The 18,427-nt window shown below is 35.8% G+C and overlaps 1 protein-coding gene across 2 annotated transcripts in view; it reads right to left on the bottom strand.

The window, feature by feature from the left end:
* UBR3 (ubiquitin protein ligase E3 component n-recognin 3) overlaps positions 1–18,427 on the bottom strand; it is a 113,732-nt gene that overhangs the window by 45,483 nt on the left and 49,822 nt on the right. The window contains exons 24-28 of one of the 2 annotated variants that reach the window (XM_070731718.1): positions 14,840–14,928; positions 11,112–11,261; positions 10,466–10,599; positions 6,243–6,353; positions 551–763 (exon numbers count right to left, since the gene is read on the bottom strand). In XM_070731718.1, coding sequence (XP_070587819.1) covers positions 551–763; positions 6,243–6,353; positions 10,466–10,599; positions 11,112–11,261; positions 14,840–14,928 — 697 coding nt within the window. The remainder of the gene's footprint in view (positions 1–550; positions 764–6,242; positions 6,354–10,465; positions 10,600–11,111; positions 11,262–14,839; positions 14,929–18,427) is intronic. The other variant, XM_070731719.1, reaches the window with a different exon arrangement.

Below are 18,427 nucleotides of genomic sequence, written 5' to 3'. Positions count from 1 at the left end.
TGAGTAATCTATAATGATGAACATTCTAAACTGGAAAAGTTTAAATAGCTTTAAATCATAAATATAGTCATTTTTGAACTATTACAACATTTTTTGAAATATGATTTAGTCCTATAGAAAGCTGAAAAGCATGGATTTAATAATCAATAAACACTTATATTACAATGCAACAGCAAAATTCTGAGATAGTCATAACTTTATTTTAAAGGTGATATAATTGAATTTATCTATTTGAAACTAATTTTCCTGAAATGTTTACATTTAACATAGAACTATATTATAAGAATTATTTATGTTTGTTCTTTTTTTGTTTGTTTGTCTTGTTTGTCGATATGTGTTGATTTGGCATTATTTCAATCTACGATGTATACCATTCATTTTGTTTGTGTAAATGTGTATATATGTAATAAAAAACTTTTTCTAAAAAAAAAAAAAAGAAATGGTAAGACAATGTTCGACTTTTTAAATTTTACCAAACAGGTGATGAATTATGAGGAGAGAAAGAGAAAGAAAATGGAAAGACAAATTAACAAGGATCTTTCTGCCTTACACTGATGCTTACTGGGAAAGTTCCCAGCTGCTCTTGAAGTTCTTCCACTTCCTTGATGAGCTCCTGCATATTCTTGGTACTATGACACTGATAAAGGTTTCGCTCTACATTGTTGCCAGGATAACATGGAAGGACGCTGTTGGCAAACTGCCTACACAGAGGACAAGTAAATTCTCCCTTGTCCACAGCAAAGCCCTGGAGAACCTGGTCATTCTAAAAGAAACAACAAAATAAGTGAATTTCGGAAACAGCAAACATTTATAACTAACAATTCCAAAGGAAGCAATGAAGACTGCTGAAAGATTGTTAGTACAGGGTACATGTGTGTTAGGGTTTGCCATTGTAAACTGCATATTGTAAACTGTACCAAACTTGTACTGAAAGAGTTAATGTGCACTTAAAGGGTTAACTTGTACTTGAAGAGTTAATATTCAAGGCTGTTTTGTCACTTCCTCGTTGAAGCTATAAAAGCTCATTATTTTGCTCAGTCACTTCCTTTACTTTACTTTTGCCTGAGACGGGGAAGTTGTGTTTAAGCTTCGTGCTTGTATAAGCTTTGTGCTTTTATCTATATTGTATTTTGCTCTGTGCTAATCTTGTAATTGCTCAGTGCGTATTATTCTGTATTTGCTTCATGCTTATTCTGGATTGTTTATATTTTGTTTATATGTAAATAATACTTATTTAACTAAGTCTGTGTCTTGGTTTTATCACACATCCACGCTCTGTTAAAATTCTCTGCTCGGTATTGTCGAAGGTTTCATAGCCTAGCTAACCGAGACAAGCCAACAAAGATGATAGGCTTACTTAGAAATTTTAAAAATCTGAAATACACACAGTCCTCTTAATAGTCCCAAAGGTGCTTTTTTTCAAGAGGTAACTGGACTTTCTGGAAGAAAATCCAATTGCCTTTTGAAAAAAGGCACGTTTGGCACAACCATGACCTGGATGACTGAGAATCTCCATAGACAATCCTTTTAAAAGTTTTTGAATTTCATCATAGTCTAAATTTGGTAATAGTCCATACATACAAACTATATTCGCTATAGGATTTTAAAATAATTAGTTATTCATTTGCATCCCATTCTTAGCCCTGCTTGGTCATGTTCTTAACAGTTAACATCTGCTCATTATTATCAGTGAAGTTGTAGATGTCTTAGTCTTTGGATTCCAGGTGGCCACCTGGATTAGTCCCTGCGGTTTTCTCTTGCAATTTTTTCGGAAGTGTTTTGCCCTTGCCTGCTTCTTCCCAGGGCTGAGAGTGTGTGACTGGACTCAGGGCGTCTAACTGGCTGTGTATATAAGGCAGGACTAGAACTCACAGATATTGGGGTTTTATCCTGGTGTCTTACCACTATACTGAACTGGCTCTCAAAGCCTCGAGGGCTGTGCTTATTCACTCCTAAAGTTCATCTCTTTGTTTCTTAAAGGCTCTTGTTAGAACAGTGGTGTATGTGCACACCCGCATGTATGTCAGAAATCACGCATTAACAAGCAGTCAGAGTTTGAACTGGTCAATGGCAGGCACAGTAAGGATTAAAAATGCTTCTGATTCTTCCCTAGATGCTGCATTAACATTAATTTATTTTTATTTTTACTGTATTTGTATCCTGCCTTTATTTTTTTTAATAAACCAGACAATGAACATATCTAATATTCACTCCATCTGTTTTTTGCACTACAACCCTGAGATGGATTATTCAGCCTACCACAGTAGTTTAGCATTAGGGGCATTGGGAGGGGCTGTGGGTGAGAAGGAAAGTCATTAGACACAGCAAATTCCTTTCTTCGAGCCAAGGTCACCTTTTGCTCTGCATCAACTGAAAGAAAAGAGGAAGTTTGTTTTAATCCCTGCCTCGGATTGGGTCTTGTGATGGACTTGTGAGGGTGTAGGATGAGCCTTAACCTGGGTGGATACTTGGAAGACCTTAGTATCAGAATTGTATGTTTGGGATGAAGATGGCGTGATCTAACATGGCTCTGTTAATAAATCAGACCTTGAGTGGCAGAATTGGACCGGAACTTGATTTATTCCTCAGATGTTATTTGGGGAGCTCACATGGGTTAGACTGACAGAAAGTGACCGGCCAGTCACCCATCTAGCTTTCATGCCTAAGGCAGGACTAGAACTCACACTCTCCTCATTTCTAGCCTGCTGCCTTCACTCCTAGATCAAAATGGCTATGGACCAAATATTAAGGAAACTGAATACAACAACAACAAGGACCTTGGAGGTCTTCTAGTCCAACACCCTGCTTAGGCAGGAAACCCTACACTACTTCAGACAGATGGTTATCCAACATATGCTTAAAAACTTCCAGTGTTGGGGCATTCACAACTTCTGGAGGCAAGCTGTTCCACGGATCAACCATTCTGACTGTCATGAAATTTCTCCTTAGTTATAAGTTACTTCTCTCCTTGTTTAGTTTCCACCCATTGCTTCTTGTTATATCCTCAGATGCTTTGGATAATAGCTTAACTTCTTCTTCTTTGAGATACTGGAACACTGCTATCATGTCTACCCTGGTTCTTCTTTTCATTAAACTAGCCATGCCCAGTTCCTGCAACCGTTCTTCATATGTTTTAGCCTCCAGTCCCCTGATCATCTTTGTTGCTCTTCTCTGCTCTCAATATCCTTTTTGCATATTGGCGACCAAAACTGAATGCAGTATTCCAAGTGTGGCCTTACCAAGGCCTTATGAAGTGGTATTAACACTTCACGTGATCCTGATTCTATCCCTCTGTTAATGCAGCCTAGAACTGTGTTGGCTTTTTGGGCAGCTGCTGCACACTGCTGGCTCATATTTAAATGGTTGTCCACTAGGACTCCAAGATCCCTCTCACAGGTACTACTGTTGAGCAATGTACCACATATACTGTACCTGTGTATTTTGTTTTTCTTGCCTAAATGTAGAACCTTACTTTTTTCACCATTGAATTTCATTTTGTTAGATAGCGCCCATTGCTTAAGTTTGTCAAGCTCCTCCTGTATTTTGAACCTATCTTCTGGAGTGTTGGCTATTCCTGCCAGTTTGGTGTCATCTGCAAATCTGATAAGTTCCCCATCTATCCCCTCATCCAAGTCATTGATGAAGATGTTGAAGAGTACTGGGCCTAAAACAGAGCCTTGGGGTACTCCATTGCATAGATCCCTCCATATAGATGCAATTTCATTGAGCATTACTACATTAAATATGTTTTAATTCAGATTTCATTTAAAAACCATCTGTACACCTTTACTTGGAAAAATAACTACATGCTTACATGTATTGCCACTTGGGCAATATTCAACATAGTTTTCAATTTCTCAGCTTTTAACATAGCTTCAGACTAGACCTCAAATCATATTGGTGGAAGGGACCATTGAGGCCACTAAATCAAAGCCTTGGGCAATAGGGCAATATCAAAATTGAAGCATCCTTTAGAGATGGCTATCCTGTAGTTTCTATGTGATCCAAGGAAGAAAGATCAATCAACATTATATGGAATCAACTCCCCCCGGAGATTAGAACTGCTCCCACCCCCCTTGTCTTCCGTAAACTACTTAAGACCCACCTATACCGCCAGGCATGGGGGATTTGAGACATCTTTCCCCCAGGCTCCTTATAATTTATGTTTGGTATGTATGCGTTGTTTGGTTTTTTAATTATGATAGGGTTTTTAGTTATTTTTAATATTAGGCTTGTGCCATTATAATATTGTTTTTATCGTTGTTGTGAGCCGCCCCGAGTCTTCGGAGAGGGGCGACATACAAATCTAATAAATTATTATTATTATTATTATTATTATTATTATTATTATTATTATTATTAATTTGATCTACTCTTACTGTTAGGTGTTTTTTCTCCCTATGGTACAATTGGATCTGCCCTCCTTTAACCTAAATTCATTATCTCTTATCTCAGGGATGTCAAACTCGCAGGCCGCAAACCTCACACGTCACCTATGGCCACATCCTTTTTAGCAAAGGGGGGAAAAGTTGTGCCATATCAATGCCTTGACGACACAAGTTTGACACCCCTGCCTCATTCATTCATTCATTCATTCATTCATTCATTCATTCATTCATTCATTTATTTGATTATTTATTTAATTCGACTTCTATACCACCCAATCCCGAAGGACTCAGGGCAGCTGAAACTGGAATGAAATAAAACATGTGATGACCTTCTTCTCTCTGACATGCTTCCATGTATTTGAAAAGTGCTATTATATTTCCTCCCTCATCACCCACATAATCTTTTCTTAAGTATAAACATAAAGTATCCGGATCTTTCCATTTGCCCCCATCAGGCTTAATTTATATTCCCTATTAGTCTCATTTTTTAATTTGTATTGTTTCAATTTCACAGAATCCTTGGAATAGTGCCAGTACTGGACATAGTACTCAAAATGGAGATCTAATAAAGAAATAATAAAATGTGTCTAGGGGAGGGGTGTTAAACTCGATTTCATTGAAGGCTGCATTAGTTATGTTTGACCTTAGGGGGAGTTGCCAGGGTGGGCATGGCCAATTCAACATTACTCGTGTTGGGGGTACCTGTGGTGGCCTCAGTGCTCTGCCAAGGAAAATGGGATCCCAAGCTCTGTTTCCAGCGGCAATGGCCTCTGCCAATGAAAAAGCACTCCCGAGCTCCATTTTCACTGGTAGAGAGGTACCGTGGGCCAATCCTTCACTGTTTACAAGGCAGCCATGTGGCTAGATCTAAGCACCCTGCGGGCCAGATCTGGTTCCCAGGCTTTGAGTTTGACACCTTTGGTCTAGGAAATTCTTTTTCTGTTGTTGCAACCTAAAACAATATTTTCAACACATTGCTAACTCATATTCAATTGAAATTAACTACTATACCAGATATGTATAAGGTATCTTTCCCAAAGTTGTGTCTCTTGGAAATTTCATAGACATTGCCTCATATCTTCATTTAATTTATTAATAAAAATATTGAAGAATGCAGGACTCAGGACTGAAACTATCAAGATATGCTATGTTTACTGCATTCCCACAATCTATAGTAAAAGTTACAAAGTGTAACTTTGTAAAAGTGTACGTCATTAAAATGAGGTAAGAGTAGGCTGACAAGACTTGAATAAGCAGCATACTTTGTGCATAATTTAAAAAAAAAATTCTTCACTTTAAAAAACATTGAAACAATTTAGTTTGTCTTCTGATCCTTCTACTTGCCCAGAGATACCATCAGTACCATATATAACCTCCAATACAATAAGTTTATTAGCTATGTTTGTTTGTTTGCAATTGTTTCTATACAGAAATTGTACAAGTTACAAGCTAAATTAATTATCCTGCATTACATTCTTCTTAATTTTAATGAGTTACAATTTGCATGAATAAGAATATTTTCCATCCTATTAAACTTCATGTACAATTTATGTTTCATATATTTAGTTTTAGAAATGAATATTTTAAAAATGCAATTAGCCATATTAATTGGATAAATTATAGTGGAGAGTATTTTTACTTCCATATTACAAAACATCACTACTGAACCTTTTAGAAAATCTATATTGTTTATGAATTGAATAAAGTACTGTAGAATATTTATAAACATGGATCTTATATATTAAAATTTTCTATAAGTTCATTGAGATTCCACTAATGTCTACTGGAAACTTGTAATAATGTAATAATTTAATGAATCAAACATTATAAATGAAACATTTCATTTTATCTTACCCGCAGAGATTCCATATAGGATTTGTGACAATCTATGTGTAATGTATGGCCACATGTTTGCACATATACACCTCCTTCCCAGCCAATTGATACTGATTGTAGACAAGAACTCTAAAAAGTAAAACATAACATTTAAGATAATGCACATGGATTCATTATTACTTCAAAATATAGGACACTAATTCATTAATATATTCATATTTTTATTAGTGCGCAAGAATGGCATAAACACTGTTAAATCTAAAAATGACTGTTGAAGTTACTAAATAATTGTATTGTATTATGAATGAAAAGAATACAAATAAATACAAACTACAAAAAATAAAACGGTACAGTACAAAACAATGTGAAAAAGGGAAAAGGGAAAATAAAAAAGTAAATAAAAAGACAATTTTAAAAGCTTATCACCATTTCTAAATACAACATAATTTTTCTTCAGGCCCATAACTCATTTCTTCAGTTTAAAAAAAATCCAGCTTTGTCAATCATTCTGTCAACAAAAATTTAGCAAAACAACCACATATATTGATTTTACTCTTTCAGATCTGCTCAAATAAGCCAACCTTTCATTCCTTCCCTATATTTTAATAATTTGTTTCTTATTTTAACCTCTTCAAAATGAGTCCCACAGCTAGTTTTCATTTCTTTTTTTTAAAGCCAGAAATCTTTCACAACATTTAACAGATTTCTTTTGCATATGCAGTAAATAAATATACTCTTGTATATCCAGTCTCTAACAAAGTTCTTCAAGAACAGAGCTCTTTTTCCAGTAATAAAAAGTTATCCAAATTAGTTTCCTGTTTCAATGATTGTACATCTCTTTGATGGGATTAAGTTATCTATTAGTTCTACTTGTGTGCCCATATCCTTCTCCATTTCTTACTCATTGCTTATCACATTTAAGTCCTCCTTCAAAATAATTTCAAAATTACCTGTTGCAACTAATTCTTGTTCTACAACTTCATTACAACATGCTCTGTACATCTTGTTAAGAAATCTGTTTATCTTATCAATTCTTTGTTAGACCAATATCCCAAAACCTCTGTTACAGATTTTTGCTGCATTCTTTTCTTTACCCTCTAGCTCCCTCTAGTATCCAACATGCAAGGTTCCCTTATCATAGAATGATCGTAAACAATTGCCATTTCCCAAGGAATGTTTTTTCCTAATAATTAAAATCTAGAATTCCAAATTAGGTTGTTAATTTCCAAAATCCACCTTCCAAGTACCCTTTTGCTGCATAATACAAAAAAAATATTTCCAAAATTTTTAAAATCACGTTTATGCTATCTTCTTCTAAGGAGAAGAACCTTGAGCTGACAAATACAGATATATGTCTTTACTAGGCTAAAGGGGGATGTTACTTCTTTATTTTCCTTTTTTCTTTTTCTTTTTCTTTTTCATACCTTGCCAGTCTAAAAGGTCTTAATCTTTTAGATTAAGACCTTTTAATCCAGTACAATTGAAAAAAAGAAATTGAAAAAGTGATTAACAAACAATGGTTGGCTGAGGTTAATGTCCATAATAGGCTGCATTATGAGGATGAGGTTGGTGGAATCCTGATTCCTAGCCGTTCAACTCATAAACTGATCACAAAGAAATCTGCTCATGAGTGCCGACTTCTAGAGTCACTTGGGTAATCTCAACAATCTTGCCTCCCTCTAGAGCAGACCTGGGCAAAGGGCGGCCCAAGGGGCGGATGCGGCCCGCTAGCTATCTGTGACTGGCCCGTGGAGGTTGGATGGATGGATGGATGGATGGATGGAAGGGAGGGAGGAAGGAAGGAAGGAGAAATGGAGGAAGGGAGGAAGGAATGAGGGAAGGAAGGAAAAATTCTCTTTCCATACCCTTTTGCAAAAGTCCAATAAATGCTCATTTTTTAATTGTTCATTGGTTTCATTGGCCTTTCCAAGAAATTTAAAGCAAACCCCCCACCCCACCTCTCAGGGGGGAAAAGGGAAGAGGAGGAGGAGGAAGAAGAGGAATCCAAAACTACTTTCAGGCAAAGCCTCTACTATGTTTTCTCAACTGACAATGTAGGTCAGTTGAAGAGAGGCAGCTGAAAGGAATATTTTGAAAGAGAAGTAAAGAAGAGCCCAAAAGCAGAAATAAAAGGCAGAGAAAATCAGAGAGACAGAAGCTTCTCTCCATCTGGAGAAGGAAGGAAGGAAGGAAGGAAGGAAGGAAGGAAGGAAGGAAGGAAGGAAGGAAGGAAGGAAGGAAGGAAGGAAGGAAGGGGTGGGCAATTAATTTATAATTATAATATATAATATTATATAATATATAATATATAATATATATCTAATATAATATAATTAACTCCGTTCTACCCAATAATATACAGTACAGTATTGTGTAGAACTGAGTTAATTATATTAATCCAGCCCTCTAAAACCATCCCAATTTCTCATGCGGCCCCATGGCAAAATTAATTGCCCACCCCCGCTCTAGAGAGATTCAACAACCTAGATCCAGCATCCAGCCACAATTCTCCTCATAAATGCCCTCACAGGAAGCTCAGGCATGTTAGTTATAAGTGTTGTTACTACTATAGAAATTAGCCTAGCAAACATTATATGATATACACTAACAGCAGTTTTATTTGGAATACTATTCCATTTAACATTTTAAAAATAAATTTGTAACTCATTAAAATTATCTCTTGAAACCTTCCATAATAATTTTAATTATATGTATTACAATAATTATATGTACTGTTAAGAAAATTAGCAACAGGATTTGTTTTTACTATTCAGAACATTTCAGCAGATAATTCAAAGCATTTCAGAGGTTTACATTTTTTCTGGTAACTGAAATAGATTTATTTTTTCTCGCTACGATTATTTTAGTAACTAATCTTCTAGAAAGCACAATCATTTGAGCCTATAAATATTAATGCATAGATTAGTTTAAGTTTCTAAAGAAATTGCACAAGAGATTCTATTACAGAAATAATTAATGTAGTTCGATTAAATGTTGACATATTGACTCAAAGAATAGTTTTTCCGTAGTATTTCTCCAAGATAATAGGTCCTGAATCGAGATTTTTAAATCTCTCAATAGTGTATTCGCTGCTACTGTAGTTGAGTCCACCTACACTGTTGGTGTTGATTATTTATTTGTTTGTTTATAAGTCCCCTTTGATTTTACAAATAACTCAACCTAGTGAACGCATCCAACACATCTTCCTCCCCCTATTTTCCCCATATCAAAATCAAAAACCTAGTGAGGTGCTTTGAACTGAGAGAAAGTGACTGGCCCATGGTCACACAGCTGGCTTTCACAGCCAAGGCGGGACTTGAACTTATGGGATGTTGCTTTAGACTAAATATTATAGAACTTTTCCAAAGACTGGGTTTGGGAGGGGGGGGGGTTGCATAATATATCCAAAATATAATGGTTTGTCGTTTGTGTCTTAAGTGACAAATCTAGATTGTTTTGTTCTATGATACATTTATTTATATTCCTGGCTATCAATGGTCTTCTTGTTCTCCAACCCTTCTCCAACGCTAAAGTTCAGAAGGGTTTATAGGTTATATCCTGCTTTTTTTAATTCCAACTTCTGCATGTGTAGCTACATCCCAAGAAAGTGATCATCTAAATAATTCTAACTGGTTTGGATATAGACCCCTGAACATCTTTTCCAAGGCCTTTATGGCTGCCCAATCAAGTGCAAATCAGCTGTATATTTCTTGACAACTGATTCCTTTACTGTTGATAGTGGGGCCCCAAAAGCTGACATTATCCACTGTTCTATGTCAATGTTAATGCTGTTTTAACCAGTTCCAAGGCTGTTTGTTGTATTGCTGTCATTAGTTGGGTCTTTATATTTAGTTGTGCTCCTACCTTTTCAACATATTCCTTGATTTTCATTACTAGAGCTTCCTGTTCATTTGCAGTCTTTTGCATTTTCAGCTATCAAAAGGGGGTTATTCAGCTATTAAAGGAGGGTTAGTGCAGGTTATTTATGTTTGTTCCTCTAACTTTAAGACCACAGTTACCTTTTTCCAAACTGGCTTGTCTCAACATAGACTCAGCATATGAGCAGAACATAATGAAGCAGGCTGAGTCTAAATCAGGAAAGGAGTAAGACAGAGCAAGATTTCCTTCAACAAAATCATATTTACAAAACTTTATAGCATATGCACTAGTTCTAAATACAATTCATTACAAGAAAAATAAATGGAATAGTTTTCCACTATACAGCTACAAAATCTACATACATCTTTAAAGAATTGTTGTAAAGTTGCCAGGCGTGTTTCATATACTGCCGCACAAGTATCATTAGGATATATTTGTTCCTTTTCAGTTGTCGGTAACTTCTTAGGCTCAGTAGTATTACGGCACTGCCCCAAAACTATGGAAAGAGAGCAAGAAGTGGGGGGGAGGAGGAGGAGGAGAAAGAGAGAAGATATTTACAGCATATTAGAAAACAGAATTAGTGCATCCTGTCCATGCAGAGTAAGTAACTTAAAAGAATCACAGAACTTTCTAAATAGCTAGCACTGTTCAATCAAATTTCTTGTATTCCTATTATATTATCAAGAAAATGTTAATTTTATTTCAACAGACAATTTATATTAATGCTTTCCTATTCATTCCCAATGGAAAATGGAATTTCCCAATCGAAAATTCAGTACATGTTGTACTCTTCAAAATAGACACTGGTACATTTTATTTAACCTAATGTTTCTGTTCTCTAATAAATGAGAAATTTGATAATTTATCTCTGCATATAAAGAGCTATATTCCTTGCCTCTCTTTCTCCAATTAGTTCCTTTGCAGTACAGCTGCAAATATTCTCAAACAAATGCATTCTTCATCTCATTCATCTGTTGGTGCCACAATAGTTTGATTTTGAAGTCATACCTGAAGAAGCTTGTAAGAGAACAACTAATCCTATTGGTCGCTCTTCAGTAGAAGGGCCACTTTGGCCACAAATAACACAATCATAGATAGCTTCAGAAACATGCTCTTCTGCTGTTGCAATCTCCATAGCAGGATCAGCATCTGGTGATTCTAAGGAATGGAGAAATAAGACTGTAAGTAAACATTCATAATGCAATAATAGGAAAATTAATTATAATTTGAACCATTATGTGAAATTTATTGCATTGGCCCTCGAGAATGCCTTTCTCTGGTCAGACTTTACCAGTGTAACACACAATCCCCTTACTTTAAAAAATATTTGTTGTAACAGGTAACCTCTTCTGCTATAAGAACAGCCTGGGAATAATTCTGCATATAGTTTAATTCTGCAACACTGCAAAATTTATTTATTGGGTTTTGCAACGTATTAGACTTAAGTTCTAGCATACAGCCTGAGTGGTCAACCAATCATAACTTAGTTTTGATCAACCAGATCCCAGTTTTGAGATCCCAGCACGTGAATTGCTACAATGAAAACCGAATGCTAATGTCAATGCTGAAAAATAAAATTCAATTTTGACGTGGACTTTGTTTCATCTTACTTGCTTATTTACTGGGTTACAGTCTCACTGTCTGATACAGCCTGGAGACAATGACCTTGGAGAAGATCCTCAAAAGTTCAACTAATTAACTCTGACTCATTGTTAATGGCTTCAGGGATCTGCTGCCTTTAGGATTTGTTCTCACAGAGTGACTAACAAATGGAATGACTAACTACAGTAAGCCTCCTTAATAAAAGCCTGGAAATGATGTTTGCAAGAGCCCACTGTGTGATCTTCCCAAAGGACAAAATAACAAAGTCATTTGAACAGTAGAGCTGAAGGATTGACACTGGTGCAATAGAACCTTCAAAGGTGGGTGGCTGAAGCTAACAGGATAAAAGAAAAGCTTTGTAAACTCCATCCAACAAAATGGAAGTTGGACCTATTTTTGTAAACTCCATCCATTGGTGCAACACAGTGGAAGAAAAATGAAATGAAATGAAATGACTACCGAAACCATGAACTCATGGTCTCCTTGTTTTCTAGCCTGGTGCTTTATCCACTAGCCCAAACTGGTTCTCATTTTACACTAAGCATTTTAAAAAAAATTAAGCCATAATACTCCTGTATTTAAATTAACACTTTGAATGCCCAATATCTTTCAAACGTTCAGCTAAACTTAATATCATGTGTACATTTACTTAATCAGCTGAAGAAACTTCAAGACAAAATTCATAGCATTAATTTTAACAGTAATTAATTGTTTTTAATTATCTATTTTGAGAAGTGCCCATTTAGTAATCCAGAGTTATTCTTCTTTGGCAGCATAGCACTGTATACACAATATATCGCCTCTGGTCTACCTGGTATTCTAATGAATAAAAAAATAAGTATACAGAATAATTACTAATCATTGCAGTTTGGGGAATCAAGAGAACTTTTAGTGTTTGTGTGTGTGTGTGTGTGTGTGTGTGTGTGTGTGTAAAAATAAAAATTAAAAAAAACCAAGGAGCCCTGGATTAATAGAACAAACATAGACCTTTGCTGATCCTCCAGACTTCAATACTTAAATGTTTCCTACTTTCATATCTCCTACACTTAAACTGTGAAAACTGTTAATATTCCAAAAGGAAAAAGAGTTTACAATGTGTAATGGGAAGCAGAGCTGCCCTTGTGGAACTGCTGCATTCAGATGATTCCCAGAATCAGCGTGCTAATGATTGGTTGGCCTAACATACCATGTGTATTCTCAGAAGACCGGTACAGGCTATTTATGTTCTAAAACTGTGCCGTGCGGTTTCTCTCTTTCTCACCTTCAACTTTTCAAAAAACGTCATTTCAGAAACCGAGTGTGCTGAATGATGCAGTTTTAATAAGAGAGGGGAATTCTACCTACAGTACAGTTTGAAGGGTATAGTCTTCATGAATTCTCAGAGAACTAAAATCCACATATTAATTTTACTGAAGGGTTGTTGTTTTTTACTATATCACATGTGATCAAGTCAGACAGATTTGAAGGTCATACAATTTTATGCAAAGTGATGCAATTTTTCCCTCAGAACAGCTGTTCCATTAGGCATCTCTACAGGCATCGTTCACGGAAGCAAAGCAAAAAGTAGCCAGCCCTGAATTATTATTATCAGTATATGCTGCTTTGCCTTATAACAACTTAAGGTAATAAATATTCATCAATTTCCTGTCCAAAGACCTAAATCAACCACGATTAAGGAAAGAGCAAAGGAAATCATTGTATGTTGAATAAGGCTCCTAATGCAGTTTTATTGGCGCTCGCTCTCTCTCTCTCTCTCTCTCTCTCTCTCTCTCTCTCCCTCTCCCTCTCTCCCTCTCTCCCTCCCTCCCTCTCTCTCTCTCTCTCTCTCTCTGTCTGTCTAGGACTTGCAGATTCCTATTGGCTTCCCTACTGAACTGAACTGAAGGGATTGCCGTCGCTAAGTATTGTGGTCATGGGATATAATGCTCTATCACTACATTGCTTAATGGCTGAAATTATGGTCACAATTGCTGTTGTAACTTGAGGACTATTTGTACAGGTAGTCCTTGACTTACAACAATTCATTTAGTGACTGTTCAAAGTTATAAGGTCACTGAAAAAAGGGACTTTTAACCGTTTTTCACATTTATGACTATTGCGGCATCCCCATGGTCACATGATTTATATTTGGATGCTTGATAATTGACTCACATTTATGATGGTTGCAGTGTCCCAGTCATGTGATCACATTTTGCAACCTTCTGGCAAGGAAAGTCAATCGGGAAACCAGATTCACTTAATAACTGTGTTACTAATTTTAAGAATTGCAGTGATTCACTTAACAAATGTGGCAAAGAAAAGTCATAAAATGGGGTAGCACTTAATAATAATAATTATTATTATTATTATTATTATTATTATTATTATTATTATCATTATTATCATTATCATTATTATTATTATTATTATTATTATTATTATTATTATTATTATTTATTACATTTGTATACCACCCCTCTCCAAAGACTCTGAAGACTTAACAACAAAACATTTTGGTCTCAGCTGTGGCCGTAAGTTGAGGACTACTAGTACATATTTAAAGCTAACAACCTCAGTTACTGTATCTGGTCATGCGCAGGAGCAATGAAAGCCTTGTATTTTACTTGGAAAACTACAAATTTTAATATTAGCAGCATTACGGAGATGCCACCTCAGTGGGGACTCATTATCACACATTCTGCCACCCATCTAATTCAAATATATATTTACCTGAGTCCATGAAAATCTCAGGAGAGATGTGGTACTTTTAATATATATAGCTGAGCAGTAATGAATGTGTCCACGCTAAATCTGAAGTATCCTTGTCGGCTTCAGATGCAAATATTACAACAAAATATAAAGACTTATTCCTTTTTTCAATGTATGTTTAACATGGAAACAAAACTACTGGGATAGCTAATAATTAAAGCAGAGATTCATATTCATTATTTACAGGGAACCTCATTTTGAATGTAAACAATTATTTCCATAGTTACTCTTACCTAGATGTTCTAAAATGGAATCTAAAGAGAAGATACTATTTTGTTCAGTTCAATCTAAAAGAGGTTCTATTGTCCATCATTTGCCTTTTAACTTTGCTTCCCAATATCAGGAACAATGAACAATGAACAATGCAAACAGAATAGAAATCTTACCAACATCCATAGCAGTTTCCATAAAACTTTTCTGCCTTGATGCAAACTCAGCCAAAAGCTTCTGTTGGCGTTCCCTGGCCTTTTGTCGTCTAGTGAAATAAACAGAAGGAGGATAATTATAAAGTAACTATTGACATTTATTTATAAGGTCTATTTACAGATGGATAGGAGAAGAAATTCTTATTTGCCCCCTTCAAATATGAAATATCATTTTGCCCTGAAGTCAGTTCAGTGTCTCAACTTCTCTTTTATTGCTTTCTCTTCTAGCCTGCTAAGACAAAAGGAGTCTAGGATAGAAGCAGAAAATGGGAGGTTCTTTATCATTAACTGGTTTCAGTTAATAAGTAATTCTTATTACCTGTGCATTACTTCTGAGAAATCCAGAAAATGACAAATGTTTTAAGCTCCAAATAATAGACCAGCTGAAGGTCTAACACAGTGGTTTCAACCTTTTTCTGGCATCTCTATAAAATCCTGAGGCCTTTCCCCCGCCCACCATGACATATAATTCTTATTATTCAAAAAGTTCTACTGATGCGGAGGAAGCCTAAAAGGCCATCAACTAGGTTTAAACAAGGTTCCAATTGCCCCCATTAAGAATGAAATTTGCCCCCCCCCAGTGGGCCATGGGCCTCACGTTGGGAACCAAGGGTCCAACAGATCAAAAGAAAAATACATGATATTTTGATTAGCAAGCTATTTGAATATGTGTTGAATGATAAACAATTAGACAAATATACTGTATAAGTGGATTGAAATTGCATTCAAGGGCAGTAATCAATGGTATCTTATCAAACTGGAGTAAGCTATCAAGTAGGCCACAAAAGCTGGTCATGAGATCGATGTTCCTCAATATTTTTACCACTGGATGAAAAAATAAATGATATGATTATAAAAACTACAGTCAGCACAAAATTTGGTGGGATGACTAATGCCCTAGAATCCTAGGATACAGGATTCTACCTAAGAACACCTCTACTTATGAACTTTTCTAGATAAGAACCGGGTGTTCAAGATTTTTTTGCCTCTTCTCAAGAACCATTTTCTACTTACAAACCTGAGCCTCTGAAATTGTAACCAGAAAAGGCAGGGAGAAGCCTCCATGGGGCCTCTCTGGGAATCTCCTGGGAGGAAACAGGGCCTACACTCTCCTTGTGGTTTCCCCAATTGCACGCATTATTTGCTTTTACATTGATTCCTATGGGAAAATTGCTTCTTCTTACAAATTTTTCTACTTAAGAACTTGGTCACGGAACGAATTAAGTTCGAAAGTAGAAGTACCACTGTATATGGCTTTGGAAAGGCCTACACCACCAGCTAGAGCATAAAAATGTGAATGGTGCTGGTCCATTGAATCAATAAGAATCAGACACAATAAATTAATTGTGATTAATTAATCAATCACAATTAAAGGGATATCATCTTCATCCTCATCTGTTATCAGATTCAACATTTTGATCAGTGCAAGAATCCCCAAATTATTCTGAAAAGAAGGCCCTCCAGCCTCCATTTGAAAAGTTTCCATGATGGTGCATCTGTGTGTTTATCACTCTATTATTCAAGCTATTCCATTAACAGCTATTACCATCAATAATTTTTCCTACTACTCAGGCTAAATATCTTCTTTCTTTTTTTTTCACTTTAATCTGTTGATCGTTCTCTCAATTCCAAAAAGAATAAATCCACTCCCTCTTGTCACTTTAAGCCCTTATAGATCCCTATCGGATTTCGATTTACCATAGTCTTCTCTTTTGGTAAGTTAAACATACAGTACCTCTCTCTTTTAACTCCTTAAACCAAAACAGGTTTTGGTTTCGTGTCCATTTGTTACCCTGTTAGCTCTCTTCTGGTCCCGTTCCAGCCTTTCCATATTTATTTAAAGTGCAGAATCCAGAACCAGGTAAAATATTCTAAATTTACTGTTTAGAAAAATTGCAAATATCATATTTTTCGGAGCATAAGACACACTTTTTTCCTTCCTAAAAGAGGTTGAAAATTTGGGTTTGTCTTATACTCTGAATATAGCTTTTTTCAAAGCTTTTCTTCCCAGCCCTAACTAGGTGCTAATGATCTTCCCAGCTCTTGCCTTGAAGGCTCTTTCATTGTTACTCTTTGCAAAGAATGTTTTCCAAGCCCTAAATCTTTGGAGGCTTTTTTCCATTGCTCTACTTGCTCCGAATATGTTTTTTTCTAACCCTAAGAAAGTGCTAATGATGTTCCCAGCTCTTACCGGTTTGCAAGCTCTTTCATTGTTACTCTCTCCAAATAAGGTTTTTTTTTTAAACCCTAACCAGGGGATATATTTTATTTATTTATTTATTTATTTATTCTTTGTCCAATATACAATACATATGGAATGAAATAGACATTAAGTAGTATATATAGGGATAGTAAGTAAAAAAGAAGAGGAGTGGATGAGAGGGAGAGAATATATAGGATATATGAGAAAAGGAAAGGTAATTGGACAGGGGACATTAGGCACATCAGTGCACTTATGTACGCCCCTTAATAATAAATAAATAATTTTCTGATTGGAGCATGTAAATATAATAATCTGCTGAAGCTGACCAGGCTAAGGATGCTAACCAGATGAATACCTTTGAAATATCTGAAAGACTGTTAAAGTTGTCTCATCCTAACAGACACAAAATAGTGGACTCTCCTCCTCTAGATGTCTTAATAGACACTGGATGGTGACTGTTTAATTTTGGATTCTTGCACTGAGAGGAATAGGTTTAATTATCTAAAAGGCACCTTCCAACTATGTAAGTGCATGTCACATAATTCAAAACAATATAGAATATAATAAAACATTGAATAAAATAAGAACATGTTACATAAACATTAAAAAAAACAGTGCCCACAAATATGGAATAGTGCTGTTGTGAGGTATTAAACAGGGAGGGGGCTAAATATGTTTTCAGAACATCAGTAAATTGTAATCCCTCAAAGGAAACTTATATCAAGAATATGAGACAAATTCATGTTTTCTCAAGATTTCTCTCTCTCTGCTGTGCCTTTGTTAAACTGGCTAACTGTAAATAGAGACCCTTAATAAGAAGACAGAAACAAACTGACAGAATCAGTACAAGTCGGTAATTTTCCGCAATGCCCCAAGGGGGTCCACACAGAAAGACTGAAAGTATTACAAAGCAACCCAGAAAAATTCTTTTCTGTGCCTTAGTTCCTATGGCAACAAATTCTGCGGGCGATGCCAAGTTTGCCTAAGATGAATAAGCTAGAAAATAGGTCATCAAGCCTCTTTTTGCCCGGTTTTTCTTCTAGCGTCAACAGCAATAGCTGAGCTTCTCAACTCCCCGGCTGATAGATGGCCGTTGCGGGCAGCACTGACAGATAGAACTTTATTGTGATTCATGTTCAGTGAAACAAAGCAAGCCACGCTAGATATTTATATCTGTGCAATGATTTTTACATACTGCAAAATATTTAGCACACATTGCCAGAACCTATTTTCTATTGACAAAGGTCTTCTAAGAACGTCTGTACAACATGCTCCAATCAGAAAATTATTTATTTGTTTGTTTGTTTGTTTGTTTCTTTTGTTTGTTTGTTTGTTTGTTTGTTTAT

The sequence above is a fragment of the Erythrolamprus reginae genome, chromosome 1, assembly GCF_031021105.1.
Source record: "Erythrolamprus reginae isolate rEryReg1 chromosome 1, rEryReg1.hap1, whole genome shotgun sequence".
NCBI lineage: Eukaryota > Metazoa > Chordata > Lepidosauria > Squamata > Dipsadidae > Erythrolamprus > Erythrolamprus reginae.
This window is presented reverse-complemented; position numbering and strand designations above follow the sequence as displayed.